Source organism: Lampris incognitus, chromosome 2 (assembly GCF_029633865.1).
Source record: "Lampris incognitus isolate fLamInc1 chromosome 2, fLamInc1.hap2, whole genome shotgun sequence".
NCBI lineage: Eukaryota > Metazoa > Chordata > Actinopteri > Lampriformes > Lampridae > Lampris > Lampris incognitus.
This window is the reverse complement of record NC_079212.1, coordinates 149,240,674-149,257,040: the sequence shown is the minus strand read 5'-3', so window position 1 is coordinate 149,257,040 and position 16,367 is coordinate 149,240,674. Positions and strand designations below refer to the sequence as shown.

The window sequence follows — 16,367 nt, the reverse complement described above, 5'->3', positions numbered from 1 at the left end:
ATAGCAGATTTTCTCTTTTAAGAATAGGTCAGTGTACCCACACGGGGATTGCCAGTTTGAATCCCTGTATTACCTCCGACATGGTCAGGTGTCCCTACAGACACAATTGGCCGTGTCTGTGGGTGGGAAGCAGGATGTGGGTATGTGTCCTGGTCGCTGCACTAGTCCCTCCTCTGGTGGGTCGGGGCACCTGTTCAGGGGGGAGGGGGAACTGGGGGAATAGTGTGATCCTCCCACGTGCCACATCCCCTTGGTGAAACTCCTCACTGTCAGGTGAAAAGAAGTAGCTGGTGACTCCACATGTATCGCAGGGGGCATGTGGTAGTCTGCAGCCCTCCCTGGATCAGCAAGGGGGGGGGGGGGGGAGAGCAGCGACTGGGACGGCTCGTAAGAGTGGGGTAATTAGCCAAATACAATTGGGGAGAAAAAAAGGGGAAATTTAAAAAAAAACAGAATAGGTCGGGGTCTGTCATCAATTCAAGTCTAGTAACCGAACTTTACTTATGAGACTGGTCATCTCGCTCTCATCCTGATAAATTCTAAATAGCTGAAAACCAAATCCTTCCAGAGGCTGTTGTACTGTAGAAATGTATGCTTACTTTCTCTCTCTCTCTTTCTCTCTGTCTGTCCATCTCTATATCTATCCGTCCAGAGATCGCTCTGCAGCAGGTCTCCATGTTTTTCAGGTCAGACCCGAAGTGGGAGTTGGTTGAGCCTCTGAAAGACATTGGTGAGCCTGCAGACTTCATGAGCAGCTGTCGATGTGTTTGTGATGTTGAGCCTTAAGATAAACCTCGATCCCGGTCCTCATTTAACTGAGGGAAAAGTGTTGCTCTTGTTTTTAGGTTGGAGAATCAGGAAGAAATATTTCTTAATGAAAAACCGAGAGCTGCCGAAAGAGAGACAACTGCTGAGCTGGGTGAGTGTAGCATCAATGTGACCTTTGACCCCTGGTGATGTCACAGTGATCAGCAGCTGGATTTCTACCAGCTAACACTTACCTTTGATCGGTGACCTACCTATGGAGTGGAGCAATTTCAGGTTGTTGTTGTTAACATCTATATTGTTGTTCTTGTTCACCAAATTAAAGGCATACTGAGTAGGATTCCCCCCTGAAACTGTGCAAACCAGGGGTTTCAAACTACAGGCCTGAAGGCCACATCCAGGCCGCGAGGCAGTTTTGTGCAGCCTGTGTTATGTTTTAGATTTAATAAGAGATCCAGACCGCATATTCATTTGGCATAGTACTTCAGGATTTTTTTTTTGTTTGTTTGTTAAACGTTTGTGTCTTGATGCATGCTCAATAATGCAGGTAAGAACATCCCAGGAGTGTGAATCACTTCATCTGGACATGTCTACTGACAGACATGTTTCATCATCATCTAAGTGACCTCCTCAATCTCACCTGACTGCAGGTGTCCCACCCTTATAAACAATACAGTGACTGCAGGTGTCCCGCCCTTATAAACAATAAAGTGACCGCAGGTGTCCCCACCCTTATAAACAAAACAGTTGGGCACTAAAGCAAACGATGTCGTGCACTATTCTTTGGCACTTGATGAAAGCACAGATGTAAAGGACAACGCCCTACAGAGTATATTTGTAAGGGGTATCAATGATGTTTTGAGTTAACAGAAGAACTGCTAACTTTATATCCAGTGCAGGGAAAGACTACAGCCAAAGACATATTTCAGGTGCTGTGCAATGCAACTGAGGGTGCTGGTCTACCCCGGAATAAAGTGAGGGTGCTGGTCTACCCTGGAATAAATTGAGGGTGCTGGTCTACCCTGGAATAAAGTGAGGGTGCTGGTCTACCCTGGAATAAAGTGAGGGTGCTGGTCTACCTTGGAATAAATTGAGGGTGCTGGTCTACCCTGGAATAAAGTGAGGGTGCTGGTCCACCCTGGAATAAAGTGAGGGTGCTGGTCTACCCTTGAATAAATTGAGATTGCTGGTCTACCCTGAAATAAATTGAGGGTGCTGGTCCACCCTGGAATAAATTGAGGGTGCTGTTCTACCCTGGAATAAACTGGCTGGAATCACCACTGATGGTGCCCTGTCAATGACAGGAAGACAAAATGGTCTTGTAGCACTGATTCAAAGAAAGTTGCAAGAAGAGAATGTAGATACCACAATGCATTGCACCAGGGTCTGAAATTAAGCAATAACATAGCAACAACAATAACAGAAACTAACCAATCAAAGTGCATTAGAATGTTGCTAGGCGCTACTGGCGGGTAACATTACACACACACTCGAAAGAGACAACGACAACAGCACCCGTCAAACTCGGTACTAGCCTACTCTATTCTTTTAACTAATGTTAGCCAGCAACACCAGTTACGTGGTGATATTTAGAAGGCGCAAAACCACCATCAGAAAGACAACCACGTCCCGAAGAGGAGGAAGAAGCCACCATCACCACCAAACCAAAAAAAAGAAAGTTTAGTGAGAAGTGGAGGTATGGCGATAAAGGAGCTGCGAGAGGCTGGCTGGAGTATAACACACAGACCGTGATAAGGAGTTGCTCAGTCTGTCGCCAGGATGCCAAAAACCGTAGCAGTTCATTTGTCATCGGTAACAAGATAATGAAGGTAGAAAACACCAAGGAAGATGAGACCTCCAGACGTCACATTACCTGTATGAAGGCCTCTCGGGCTCAGTCGGAGCCTGTCCTCACAACATCCTCCGTAAAGGCGCTAATAGCCGTGTCCGAGCAGACCAGCATGAGAATGCAGAACAGGTTTAGGACTGTGCAGGCCATTGGCAAGAAGGCCAGACCACTCTCCCACTTCGAATGGATGGGCGAGTAAGTGAATTTAGTTGTCATCTCAAAATATCCTTATATAGCGTAAACAACTTGCTGGCTGTAGCTAATGTTAGCCAGCTAGCACTAGTATAAAGAGTTGCCAACTGTCCCGTATTAGCCGGGACGCCTCGTATTTAGGTCAAAAGTGGTTCGTCCCATATGGGACGACATTTGTCCCATATCTGAATGATTTAAAAAATATTTTATATATACACATATACTGCCTTTAAATCTGGCCTATGTGTGCTGCGTGGGAATACCGATGGGTGGCGCTCAGTTGGAAAGAAGCATAATTTTAAACTACCTGGCTCGTATGTGTAACTTACTCGTCTCTTCCTCTCCGACCCTGTTGGGAAAAATGAGTGCAAGTGTAGATGGCGATTCGGGCCCTCCGAAAAAGAAAAGATTGTGTACATACAATAAGCAGTGGGGAGAGAAGTAGAGACCCTCTTATGACCTACGTCACGCATAGTATGCGCGCGCATTTTGGCAGCAAAATCACGTGATCACTGTTTACCAGCTGTAAAAGGGTCTATATATAACTAGGTTAAACCTGTCAGTGGCGATTTGGCTAGTTTTCTGCAACCTGTGTCGTTGAGAGTTTTTGATCAGCCACGGAGGAGAAAATGACGTGAAACAACATGCCGCCATGCACAAGAGCACTACACAAGCTAAAGGTGCATCTAGCATTAGCAAGTTCTTCTTCTTCTTATTATTATTATTACTACATAAGGCTCTGGGCTACCTATACAAAGTGTCATGTAGGCTGTTACTCTGGCAATTTTTTCTTGATTACCTCCGCCCTCCTGTCCCTCCTGTCCCGTTTTCCTGGGATAGAATGTTGGTAACACTACTAGTATGTGACACCTAGCTTGCACTAACGTTTCTTGTGTGCTAGCTTCAACACCGTGAAACAGGTTAAAACTGATTGGCGGTCCAACCTCAACTCAGACACACTCTGGGATCTACTGATGGTGCAGCTGTCATCTCCCAAGATCAGGGAGTATGACCCAACCAGTGCTGTTGATCTGTGACACCAAGACTCTGTCAGGAGCAGGAGGCCAGACTTAATGGATGCTGCAAAGAGAGTGGCTGCTGTAGAGTGGGAAGTAGTCTGGGACTAGGGATGGGCATGTGGAGCACTCCAGTAGTTATAATAATACTGCAAAGAAAACATTAAATCATACTTGTAACATTTAATCGTTTAACCATTGACTAATTTTGCATAAAAATATTTCTGCTTCAGATCTGCTCTTGTCACATTTTTAAAAGCTTTTATTCAACACAATACCTTATTCTCTCACTGATATGTACTGAAAACGTATGTATGGCACAAAAAAGGCTACTAATTATTTTGGCTGGTAAAAAGTATGCTTGGCTGGTATATTTTTTTCATCTACCAGTCCCCTTGGCCGGTAAGCCAAAAAGTTAATTTCAGACCCTGCATTGCACTGCATCATTCACCAGCAGGCACTCTGCAGCAGGTGCTTGAGATGTGACAGTGTTATGACTGTTGTGGTGAAATGCATGAATCACATCAGATCAGGAGGTTTACAGCCCGGTCAGTCGTGTGTGTTTGCGGAGGAAGTAGATGCAGCATATGGAGGAAGTAGATGCAGCATATGGAGATGTGTTGTACTTCACAGGAATGCGCTGGTTGAGCAGAGGCAGAGTCGTGAAATGGTGTTTTGAACTCAGGAGGCAATCAGAGAATTCATGAAAGAAGGCAGGCTACATGTTCCTGAGCTTGATAATCCCTCATGGCTCATGGATGCAGCTTTCTTAGTTGATACCACACCGGCACTTAACACTCTTAATGTGAACCTGCAGGGCCAGACCAGCTTGTCCCTGCAGCATCTGATAGTGTGAAAGCCGCTCTGTGAAACTCAGATTATGGAAAACAGCTCACAGAGAAAAGATGTGTCCACTTCCCAACATGCCAGTCAGCTATTGGTGATGGTGCCAGAGTCCATGCTGATGAGTCTGTGACTGCCACTGACGGTCTGCAGCAGGGGTTTGAGCTTTTCTGATGTGAACACTCACAGCACCAGTCTCCAGGTACCTGCAGACCTCCTGCTGTGACGAGGATGGTGCTCCAACACGTTTCACATGGAGCTCACAGACCTGCAGCGCAGCACTGAGCTCAGGGCAGCGTTCAGAGAGGCACAAGGAGAGCAGGAGATGCTTGGACAGTTTCTCAGACAGAGAGCTTCCCAAAACAGTCCCACAGTTGTCCAACCTGTTCAGGCAGGTCATGTGTCTGTTCTGCAGCACTCACCCGTGTGAGGAACTGTTCTCCACGATGAACTTTAATAAATCAGAGCACAGGTCCACACTGACCAGTGAACATGTCCAGGCTGTCCTCAGGGTGTCCACTGCCCAGTCCCTGAAAGCAAATGTGCCTCACCTGTGTCAGCAGATGAAGTGCCAGATTTCTGGCAAGAAGTAGGCTGAACATGTAGACCTGTGCATAGTTATCTATTCATGTGAAAACTCTGAAAACGTGAAATAGTAATAAAACCATGTGGCGCTTATGTAGTCCCACAGATTTTTTTTATTTTTTTTGTGCTGTAAAGCCCCTTGAGGCAAATTTGTGATATTGGGCTATACAAATAAAATTGGCTTGACTTGGGTGTCCAGGTGGTGTGGCATTCTATTCTGTTGCCTACCAACACAGGGATCGCCGGTTTGAATCCCTGTTACCTCCGGTTTGGTCGGGCGTCCCTACAGACACAATTGGCCGTGTCTACGGGTAGAAAGCTGGATGTGGGTATGTGTCCTGGTCGCTGCACTAGCGCCTCCTCTGGTCAGTCGGGGCGCCTGTTCGGGGGGAGGGGGAACTGGGGGGAATAGCGGGATCCTCCCATGCGCTACGTCCCCCTGGTGAAACTCCTCACTGTCAGGTGAAAAGAAGCGGCCGGTGACTCCACATGTATGGGAGGAGACATGTGGTAGTCTGCAGCCCTCCCCGGATCAGCAGAGGGGGTGGAGCAGAGACCGGGACGGCTCGTAAGAGTGGGGTAATTGCCCAGATAAAAGTGGCGGGGGAAAGGCTCAAAAAAAAAAAAAAAACTTCATGCCTATTGCACCGGCTTTCCTCCTCCATAAGACCCCCGGTCAAGTGGCCCCCAGGTGATTGGAGTTTGAGACTTGTGGTAGAAAGTTGTCTATAGAAATGCACCCACTCAGTCATTACATGGTGGCTTGGTAGTCTGTGTCAGTTTGTGTATCTGTATTTCTGGACATCAGGCTCAGGGGCTGTCGGGCAGTGCCTGCAACCGGCAGCGGGGCTTTTCAGCGCAGGACTCTCTCCTCTGAAACTGCAGCAGTCAGGGTGTGTCAGGTCATCACAGCTGAACTGAGACAAAAGTGGACGCAGCACCTAAAAATGTTAATGCAGCACAAAGCTGAGCCGACCAGATGTCGCTGCAAAGCCAGAGGGCGTCGGGGGCAGGCGTGAAGGGAAGGGGGTCGGGGCCAGGAGTGAAGGGAAGGGGGTCGGGGCCAGGAGTGAAGGGAAGGGCGTCGGGGGCAGGCGTGAAGGGAAGGGGGTCGGGGCCAGGCGTGAAGGGAAGGGGGTCGGGGCCAGGCGTGAAGGGAAGGGCGTCGGGGGCAGGCGTGAAGGGAAGGGCGTCGGGGCCAGGCGTGAAGGGAAGGGGGTCGGGGCCAGGCGTGAAGGGAAGGGGGTCGGGGCCAGGCGTGAAGGGAAGGGCGTCGGGGCCAGGCGTGAAGGGAATGGGGTCGGGGCCAGGCGTGAAGGGTAGGGCGTCGGGGCCAGGCGTGAAGGGAAGGGGGTCGGGGCCAGGCGTGAAGCGAAGGGGGTCGGGGCCAGGCGTGGAGGGAAGGGGGTCGGGGCCAGGCGTGAAGGGAAGGGGGTCGGGGCCAGGCGTGAAGCGAAGGGGGTCGGGGCCAGGCGTGGAGGGAAGGGGGTCGGGGCCAGGCGTGAAGCGAAGGGGGTCGGGGCCAGGCGTGAAGGGTAGGGCGTCGGGGCCAGGCGTGAAGGGAAGGGGGTCGGGGCCAGGCGTGAAGGGAAGGGGGTCGGGGCCAGGCATGAAGGGAAGGGCGTCGGGGCTAGGCGTGAAGGGAAGGGCGTCGGGGCCAGGCGTGAAGGGAAGGGCGTCGGGGCCAGGCGTGAAGGGAAGGGCGTCGGGGCCAGGCGTGAAGGGTAGGGGGTCGGGGCCAGGCGTGGAGGGAAGGGGGTCGGGGCCAGGCGTGGAGGGAAGGGGGTCGGGGCCAGGCGTGAAGCGAAGGGGGTCGGGGCCAGGCGTGAAGCGAAGGGGGTCGGGGCCAGGCGTGAAGGGAAGGGCGTCGGGGCCAGGCGTGAAGGGAAGGGCGTCGGGGCCAGGCGTGAAGGGAAGGGCGTCGGGGCCAGGCGTGGAGCGAAGGGGGTCGGGGCCAGGCGTGGAGGGAAGGGGGTCGGGGCCAGGCGTGAAGGGAAGGGGGTCGGGGCCAGGCGTGGAGGGAAGGGGGTCGGGGCCAGGCGTGAAGCGAAGGGGGTCGGGGCCAGGCGTGGAGGGAAGGGGGTCGGGGCCAGGCGTGAAGCGAAGGGGGTCGGGGCCAGGCGTGAAGGGTAGGGCGTCGGGGCAGGCGTGAAGGGAAGGGCGTCGGGGCCAGGCGTGAAGGGAAGGGGGTCGGGGCCAGGCGTGAAGGGAAGGGCGTCGGGGCCAGGCGTGAAGGGAAGGGCGTCGGGGCCAGGCGTGAAGGGAAGGGCGTCGGGGCCAGGCGTGAAGGGTAGGGGGTCGGGGCCAGGCGTGAAGCGAAGGGGGTCGGGGCCAGGCGTGAAGGGAAGGGGGTCGGGGCCAGGCGTGAAGCGAAGGGGGTCGGGGCCAGGCGTGGAGGGTAGGGGGTCGGGGCAGGCGTGGAGGGAAGGGGGTCGGGCCAGGCGTGGAGGGTAGGGGGTCGGGGCCAGGCGTGGAGGGTAGGGGGTCGGGGCCAGGCGTGGAGGGTAGGGGGTCGGGGCCAGGCGTGGAGGGAAGGGGGTCGGGGCAGGCGTGGAGGGTAGGGGGTCGGGGCCAGGCGTGGAGGGAAGGGGGTCGGGGCCAGGCGTGAAGGGAAGGGGGTCGGGGCCAGGCGTGAAGGGTAGGGGGTCGGGGCCAGGCGTGGAGGGAAGGGGGTCGGGGCCAGGCGTGGAGGGAAGGGGGTCGGGGCCAGGCGTGGAGGGAAGGGGGTCGGGGCCAGGCGTGGAGGGTAGGGGGTCGGGGCCAGGCGTGGAGGGTAGGGGGTCGGGGCCAGGCGTGGAGGGAAGGGGGTCGGGGCCAGGCGTGAAGGGAAGGGCGTCGGGGCCAGGCGTGAAGCGAAGGGGGTCGGGGCCAGGCGTGAAGGGAAGGGGGTCGGGGCCAGGCGTGAAGCGAAGGGGGTCGGGGCCAGGCGTGGAGGGTAGGGGGTCGGGGCAGGCGTGAAGCGAAGGGGGTCGGGGCCAGGCGTGAAGGGAAGGGGGTCGGGGCCAGGCGTGGAGGGAAGGGGGTCGGGGCCAGGCGTGGAGGGAAGGGCGTCGGGGCCAGGCGTGAAGGGAAGGGGGTCGGGGCCAGGCGTGAAGCGAAGGGGGTCGGGGCCAGGCGTGGAGGGAAGGGGGTCGGGGCCAGGCGTGAAGCGAAGGGGGTCGGGGCCAGGCGTGAAGGGTAGGGGGTCGGGGCCAGGCGTGAAGGGAAGGGGGTCGGGGCCAGGCGTGAAGGGAAGGGGGTCGGGGCCAGGCGTGAAGGGAAGGGCGTCGGGGCCAGGCGTGAAGGGAAGGGCGTCGGGGCCAGGCGTGAAGGGAAGGGCGTCGGGGCCAGGCGTGAAGGGAAGGGCGTCGGGGCCAGGCGTGAAGCGAAGGGGGTCGGGGCCAGGCGTGGAGGGAAGGGGGTCGGGGCCAGGCGTGGAGGGAAGGGGGTCGGGGCCAGGCGTGAAGGGAAGGGGGTCGGGGCCAGGCGTGAAGGGAAGGGCGTCGGGGCCAGGCGTGAAGGGAAGGGCGTCGGGGCCAGGCGTGAAGGGAAGGGCGTCGGGGCCAGGCGTGAAGGGAAGGGCGTCGGGGCCAGGCGTGAAGGGAAGGGCGTCGGGGCCAGGCGTGAAGGGTAGGGGGTCGGGGCCAGGCGTGGAGGGAAGGGGGTCGGGGCCAGGCGTGGAGGGAAGGGGGTCGGGGCCAGGCGTGAAGCGAAGGGGGTCGGGGCCAGGCGTGAAGGGAAGGGCGTCGGGGCCAGGCGTGAAGGGAAGGGCGTCGGGGCCAGGCGTGAAGGGAAGGGCGTCGGGGCCAGGCGTGAAGCGAAGGGGGTCGGGGCCAGGCGTGGAGGGAAGGGGGTCGGGGCCAGGCGTGAAGGGAAGGGGGTCGGGGCCAGGCGTGGAGGGAAGGGGGTCGGGGCCAGGCGTGAAGCGAAGGGGGTCGGGGCCAGGCGTGGAGGGAAGGGGGTCGGGGCCAGGCGTGAAGCGAAGGGGGTCGGGGCCAGGCGTGAAGGGTAGGGCGTCGGGGCAGGCGTGAAGGGAAGGGCGTCGGGGCCAGGCGTGAAGGGAAGGGGGTCAGGGCCAGGCGTGAAGGGAAGGGCGTCGGGGCCAGGCGTGAAGGGAAGGGCGTCGGGGCCAGGCGTGAAGGGAAGGGGGTCGGGGCCAGGCGTGAAGCGAAGGGGGTCGGGGCCAGGCGTGAAGGGAAGGGCGTCGGGGCCAGGCGTGAAGGGAAGGGCGTCGGGGCCAGGCGTGAAGGGAAGGGCGTCGGGGCCAGGCGTGAAGCGAAGGGGGTCGGGGCCAGGCGTGGAGGGAAGGGGGTCGGGGCCAGGCGTGAAGGGAAGGGGGTCGGGGCCAGGCGTGGAGGGAAGGGGGTCGGGGCCAGGCGTGAAGCGAAGGGGGTCGGGGCCAGGCGTGGAGGGAAGGGGGTCGGGGCCAGGCGTGAAGCGAAGGGGGTCGGGGCCAGGCGTGGAGGGAAGGGGGTCGGGGCCAGGCGTGGAGGGAAGGGGGTCGGGGCCAGGCGTGGAGGGAAGGGGGTCGGGGCCAGGCGTGGAGGGTAGGGGGTCGGGGCCAGGCGTGAAGCGAAGGGGGTCGGGGCCAGGCGTGAAGGGTAGGGCGTCGGGGCAGGCGTGAAGGGAAGGGCGTCGGGGCCAGGCGTGAAGGGAAGGGGGTCGGGGCCAGGCGTGAAGGGAAGGGCGTCGGGGCCAGGCGTGAAGGGAAGGGCGTCGGGGCCAGGCGTGAAGGGAAGGGCGTCGGGGCCAGGCGTGAAGGGTAGGGGGTCGGGGCCAGGCGTGAAGCGAAGGGGGTCGGGGCCAGGCGTGAAGCGAAGGGGGTCGGGGCCAGGCGTGAAGCGAAGGGGGTCGGGGCCAGGCGTGGAGGGTAGGGGGTCGGGGCAGGCGTGGAGGGAAGGGGGTCGGGGCCAGGCGTGGAGGGTAGGGGGTCGGGGCCAGGCGTGGAGGGAAGGGGGTCGGGGCCAGGCGTGGAGGGAAGGGGGTCGGGGCAGGCGTGGAGGGTAGGGGGTCGGGGCCAGGCGTGGAGGGAAGGGGGTCGGGGCCAGGCGTGAAGGGAAGGGGGTCGGGGCCAGGCGTGAAGGGTAGGGGGTCGGGGCCAGGCGTGGAGGGTAGGGGGTCGGGGCCAGGCGTGGAGGGAAGGGGGTCGGGGCCAGGCGTGGAGGGAAGGGGGTCGGGGCCAGGCGTGGAGGGTAGGGGGTCGGGGCCAGGCGTGGAGGGTAGGGGGTCGGGGCCAGGCGTGGAGGGAAGGGGGTCGGGGCCAGGCGTGAAGGGTAGGGGGTCGGGGCCAGGCGTGAAGCGAAGGGGGTCGGGGCCAGGCGTGAAGGGAAGGGGGTCGGGGCCAGGCGTGAAGCGAAGGGGGTCGGGGCCAGGCGTGGAGGGTAGGGGGTCGGGGCAGGCGTGGAGGGAAGGGGGTCGGGGCCAGGCGTGGAGGGTAGGGGGTCGGGGCCAGGCGTGGAGGGAAGGGGGTCGGGGCCAGGCGTGGAGGGAAGGGGGTCGGGGCAGGCGTGGAGGGTAGGGGGTCGGGGCCAGGCGTGGAGGGAAGGGGGTCGGGGCCAGGCGTGAAGGGAAGGGGGTCGGGGCCAGGCGTGAAGGGAAGGGGGTCGGGGCCAGGCGTGAAGGGAAGGGGGTCGGGGCCAGGCGTGGAGGGAAGGGGGTCGGGGCCAGGCGTGGAGGGTAGGGGGTCGGGGCCAGGCGTGGAGGGAAGGGGGTCGGGGCCAGGCGTGAAGGGAAGGGGGTCGGGGCCAGGCGTGAAGGGAAGGGGGTCGGGGCCAGGCGTGGAGGGTAGGGGGTCGGGGCCAGGCGTGGAGGGAAGGGGGTCGGGGCCAGGCGTGGAGGGAAGGGGGTCGGGGCCAGGCGTGGAGGGAAGGGGGTCGGGGCCAGGCGTGAAGGGTAGGGGGTCGGGGCCAGGCGTGGAGGGAAGGGGGTCGGGGCCAGGCGTGGAGGGTAGGGGGTCGGGGCCAGGCGTGGAGGGTAGGGGGTCGGGGCCAGGCGTGGAGGGAAGGGCGTCGGGGCCAGGCGTGGAGGGTAGGGGGTCGGGGCCAGGCGTGGAGGAAGACGGGGGTGAGAAGTGACGTCACGTTGTGGCCTGTACATCTCGCTGAGTGAAGGAGCAGAGGAGGACAGCTTGTCAGGTTGTTTACAGTCCACAAGCTGCAGAATACTACTCAGTATGTGTTTAAGTTTTGTGTGAAAGGGCCTCCGGGTGGCGTAGCGGTCTATTCTGTTGCCTACCAACACGGGGATCACCGGTTTGAATCCCCGTGTCCCATCCAGCTTGGTCAGGCGTCCCTACAGACACAATGGAAGAGCTGCAGTGGTACCAGAGGGTGTGGGTGAGGGGACCGTTTGTGATGCAGTACATGTCAGTCATGAGTTTTGTGGTTCTCAGCAGCAGTGTGAGGGGAATAAACCGTGTGCATCAGGGGAACTAACCCCCACATCACACTTGGTTTTGGTTTCCACAGCAGTCACAACACACGATAAACATGCATCACATGCAGTCTCAGTAAAGTGTGTGTGTGTGTTCAGGTGGACCTGGGTCCTGATATGTTCCTGTCAGACAAAGACCTGCAGTCTGCCATGAAGCTCCTGACCACTCTGTCTGTATGTACACACACACACACACACACACACACACACACACACACACTCACCCAGTGTGAGCAGAGCAGCTGATCACCTTGTGAGAGACACGGGATGGTCTGGTGACTGATGGTGTGGTGTCTTGTCTCCTGCAGAACCCGTATATTTACCCTTTGCTGTTTGCAAGCACCAACGAGTCCTCGGCTCTGGTCATCAGACCCTTTAACGACAAAGGAACTCTGAGAGACAACATCTACAAGGTACTGTGTGTGTGTGTGTGTGTGGCTCTTGTGTTGCTCTTACGTGTATCATTCCATGAAGACACACCAGAAACAGGGAGAGAGTCAAGTCAGTTGTATTTGTGTAGCCCAGGATTACAAATGTGCCTCAGGGGGCTTTACAGCAACACAACATTCTGTCCTTAGACCCTCACATCGGATAAGGAACAACTCCCCAAAAACCTTTAGCAGGGAGAAACCTCAGGGAGAGCACCAGAGGAGGGTCTCCCTCCCAAGACGCACAACGTGACATGATGTTGTGTTTACACAACTTACACAATACACCACTGAAATAGGATAACACAGTTATAATGGAATTTATAAGATATATGAAGAATGTGATGAAAAGGATGCCAAGCAGTGTCCAGGTGGCGACAAGCATCACCTTGGAGACGTGGGAGGAGGATGGACGGCACACAGGGGAGACTCACATCACAGCATTAGCACACACACACACAGAAGAGAAAGGAGACATCATTCAGAGAGAGAGAAAAGACGTGAGAGAATTCAACAGTTTGCAGTAGTCAATAATCTATACTCTGTAGTCTAATCACTCTATAATCTGTACTATGTACTCTATAATCACTCTATAATCTATATTCTATAATCTATATGCTATGATCTATACTATATAATCTATACTCTATAATACAGGGCTCCTGTGTGTACCCAAAGTTAAAAAGAAGTCAGCTGGTGGCAGAATTCATCACTCTTATTGGACAATTTCAACCTCACCCAGCACATCACTTTCCCCACCCATGTCAAAGGCCATATCCTTGACCTGGTCTGCTCTGTCAATATACACAACATCCATCCATCCCCATTCCCTCTGTCAGACCATAATCTCATCCAGTTCACTATTCCATCCCCAACTCCTCGGCCACACCTCCTCAGAGAAATAACATTCCACAATGCTAAATCTATTGACCCCCTCCAACTCTCTGACCTGCTCTCCCCCTGGAACCAGCATCTACCTTACCTGATGATCTCACCAATCAACTCAACGCCACTCTGTCTGCCACCCTCAACACACTGGCCCCTCTCAAAACAGACACAGTCTCCTTCAACACCTCTGCACCCTGGTTTACACCTGAGCTCCGCACAATGAAACAGACTGCCCACCAACTGGAACGACTCGCCAAGAAAACATCTCTCACTGTACATCAAGAAGCCTACAACCTCCACCTCTCTGCCTACAAAGAGGCCCTCACCGCCGCCAAGTCTGTCTCTTTTTCCACCATCATTAATGATTCCAACCACAATCCCCGCACCCTCTTCTCCACTGTAAACAACCTCAAGCCCCGCGCCGATGCCCTCTCCAACTCTACTGCTGAACAATGCAACTCATTTCTCCAATTTTTTGCAGACAGAATCGCCGCTATCAACAAATCACTGTCCCCTGCGTCTGACTCAGCAGCACCTACTCCGGCCCCTCTTCTCCCCATTCCTCTTGACCTCCCTACCCCTCCCCCTGATCGCCGCCTCTCCCGGTTTGTTCCAGTTGCCCCTACAACTATCTCTGAACTCATCAGCTCATCAAAATCCACAACCTGCTCCCTTGATCCCCTCCCCACCCCCCTACTGAAGAAATGCCTCCCTGCCCTATGCCCCTACCTCACCAACCTTTTCAATTCCTCACTGTCCCATGGAATTGTCCCCTCTGCCTACAAAACTGCAGCTGTCAACCCAATTTTCAAGAAACCTGGTCTTGATCCATCCTGCCTCAACCACTACCGGCCAATTTCCAATCTCCCCTTCCTCTCTAAAACCCTGGAACGCATTGTCGCCACACAACTCCAAACCTACCTACACTCCCAACAATCTACTTGAACCCCTCCAGTTCGGTTTTCGCCCACTCCGCAGCACTGAAACTGCACTCCTTAAAGTAATTAATGACCTCCTCATCTCTGCTGATACTGGAGCCCTTAACATCCTCATCCTCCTTGACCTGAGTTCCGCCTTCGATACTGTGAGCCACAACATCCTGCTCACCAGATTGAAAGATGTCGGTATTGAAGGCACCGTATTCAGCTGGCTCCAGTCTTACCTCTCCAACAGGTCACACTTCATCTCACTTCACAACCACTCCTCTGTTCCATCCACAGTTACACAAGGTGTTCCCCAAGGTTCTGTACTCTGCTCACTCCTTTTCATCATCTACATCCTCCCTCTTGGTCAGATTCTCCGCTATTTCAACTTGGACTTTCACTGTTATGCTGATGACACCCAGATATACCTCAGCACCAAATCCCCTCACAATCCAACCCTCTCTCACATCCACTCCTGTCTGTCTGAGATTAAAGTCTGGATGCAGCAAAACCTCCTCAAACTCAACAGTGACAAAACTGAACTCCTCTTCATTGGCTCCAAGTCCACTCTCAACCAAATCAACAACCTCGCACTCACCATCGATGGCACTACTGTCTCCCCTTCCCCCCAGGCACGCAACCTTGGTGTGATCCTTGATGCCACCCTCTCCCTTGAGCCACATACCCACCAAATGGTCAAATCCTCCTTCTACCACCTTCGCAACATTGCAAAAATAAGATCCTCTCTCACACGCCCTGCTGCTGAGATACTGATCCATGTCTTCATCTCCTCCTGCCTTGATTACTGCAACTCACTCCTCTATGGCATCAGTGCTAGCTCTATCAAGAGACTCCAATTGGTCCAGAACGCATCTGCCCGACTTTTAACTTTCACCAAATCCTGGCACCACATCACCCCAGTCCTAAAAGACCTCCACTGGCTACCCATCTCCCACCGGATCAATTACAAAATCCTGGTTCTTACTTATAAAGCCCTTCACAAACTGGCTCCCCCATACCTCACCGATCTCCTCTCCCCCTACCAACCCTCTTGGTCCCTCAGATCCACCTCAGCCTCCCTTCTCTCTACCCCCAGGTCCAACCTCCGCGGCTTTGGTGACCGAGCCTTCTCCAGAGCAGCTCCCAGGATCTGGAACTCACTTCCCCAAATCATTATAGACTCAGTATCCCTCCCACTCTTCCAATCCCGTCTCAAGACACACCTTTTCTCCATTGCCTTCTCGTGCCCACCCCCCCACCCCTCCGCTCATCCACATCTGGTCTGGGGCAGGCTGGGGACTGTGCGCTCGACCTGCCCCCTCCCTCGACTCCCTCCCCAAGCGCATTGGACACTGCTGCAGGCTGCCCACATTCAGATCATTGGTCGGGACTCACCTCTTCAGACTTCATCTGTGATTTATGATGTTTGTTTTTCTCTCCCTTTTGTATGTGTCCAAGTGGGAGAGTACTGCTGGCATCGTGTGTGGCTGATGCTTCTCCCTCTCGTAGCCCCTCTTCCCATCCACCCCTGTACGTCTGTGTTATGTTTATCTGTCGTCTTGTTTCACCTCGTTTATTGTAAAGCGACTTTGATTATTAGAAAAGCGCTATATAAGATTGATTTATTATTATTATTATCTGTACTCTATAATCTATACTCTGTACTCTATAATCCATACTCTATAATCTGTACGCTATAATCTGTACTCTATAATCTTGTCGGTAGAACATCCATCCATCCATTGTCGGAACCGCTTATCCTGCTTTCAGGGTCACGGGGATGCTGAAGCCTATCCCAGCAGTCATTGGGCGGCAGGCAGAGAGACACCCTGGACACACTGCCAGGCCATCACAGGGCCAACACACACAAATTCATGCCTAGGGACAATTTTTTAGTATGGCCAATTCACCTGACCTACTTGTCTTTGGACTGTGGAAGAAAACCCACGCAGACATGGGGAGAACATGCAAACTCCACACAGAGGACAACCCGGGATGACCCCCAAGGTTTGACTACCCCGGGGCTCGAACCCAGGACCTTCTTGCTGGGAGGTGACCAAACTAACCACTGCACCACCATGCTGTGTCAGCAGAACAGTGGTTGGTAAATTCATTGAGACAGAAACCAACCCACCACGCAGTACAGGTTGTGAAACATTCAACTTAAAGGCAACTAATTGTAAGCTAAGGCCAAAAGATGAGTTTTAAGTTTGGATTTAAAGACTCAACAGACTCTGATTGTCTGATGGCAGCAGGCAGGTTATTCCACAAGAATGGAGCCTGATAGGAAAAGGCCCTGCCACCAGCTGACTTCTTTTTAACTTTGGGTACACACAGGAGCCCTGTATTTTGAGAACGAAGTGCTCGAGATGGCATGTAAGGTTTAAGGAGATCAGACAGGTAGGATGGAGCAAGTCCATTTAGGATTTTATAAGTCAGCAGAAGCACCTTGTATTCTGATCTAACA

General features: G+C 56.3%; 1 protein-coding gene across 3 annotated transcripts in view; it reads left to right on the top strand.

Moving 5' to 3' along the window:
* Positions 1-16,367, top strand: part of pxk (PX domain containing serine/threonine kinase) — a 98,650-nt gene that overhangs the window by 20,243 nt on the left and 62,040 nt on the right. For all 3 annotated transcript variants that reach the window (XM_056275051.1, XM_056275053.1, XM_056275052.1), the window contains exons 5-8: positions 653-730; positions 846-919; positions 11,761-11,835; positions 11,970-12,074. In XM_056275051.1, the coding sequence (XP_056131026.1) occupies positions 653-730; positions 846-919; positions 11,761-11,835; positions 11,970-12,074 (332 nt within the window). The remainder of the gene's footprint in view (positions 1-652; positions 731-845; positions 920-11,760; positions 11,836-11,969; positions 12,075-16,367) is intronic.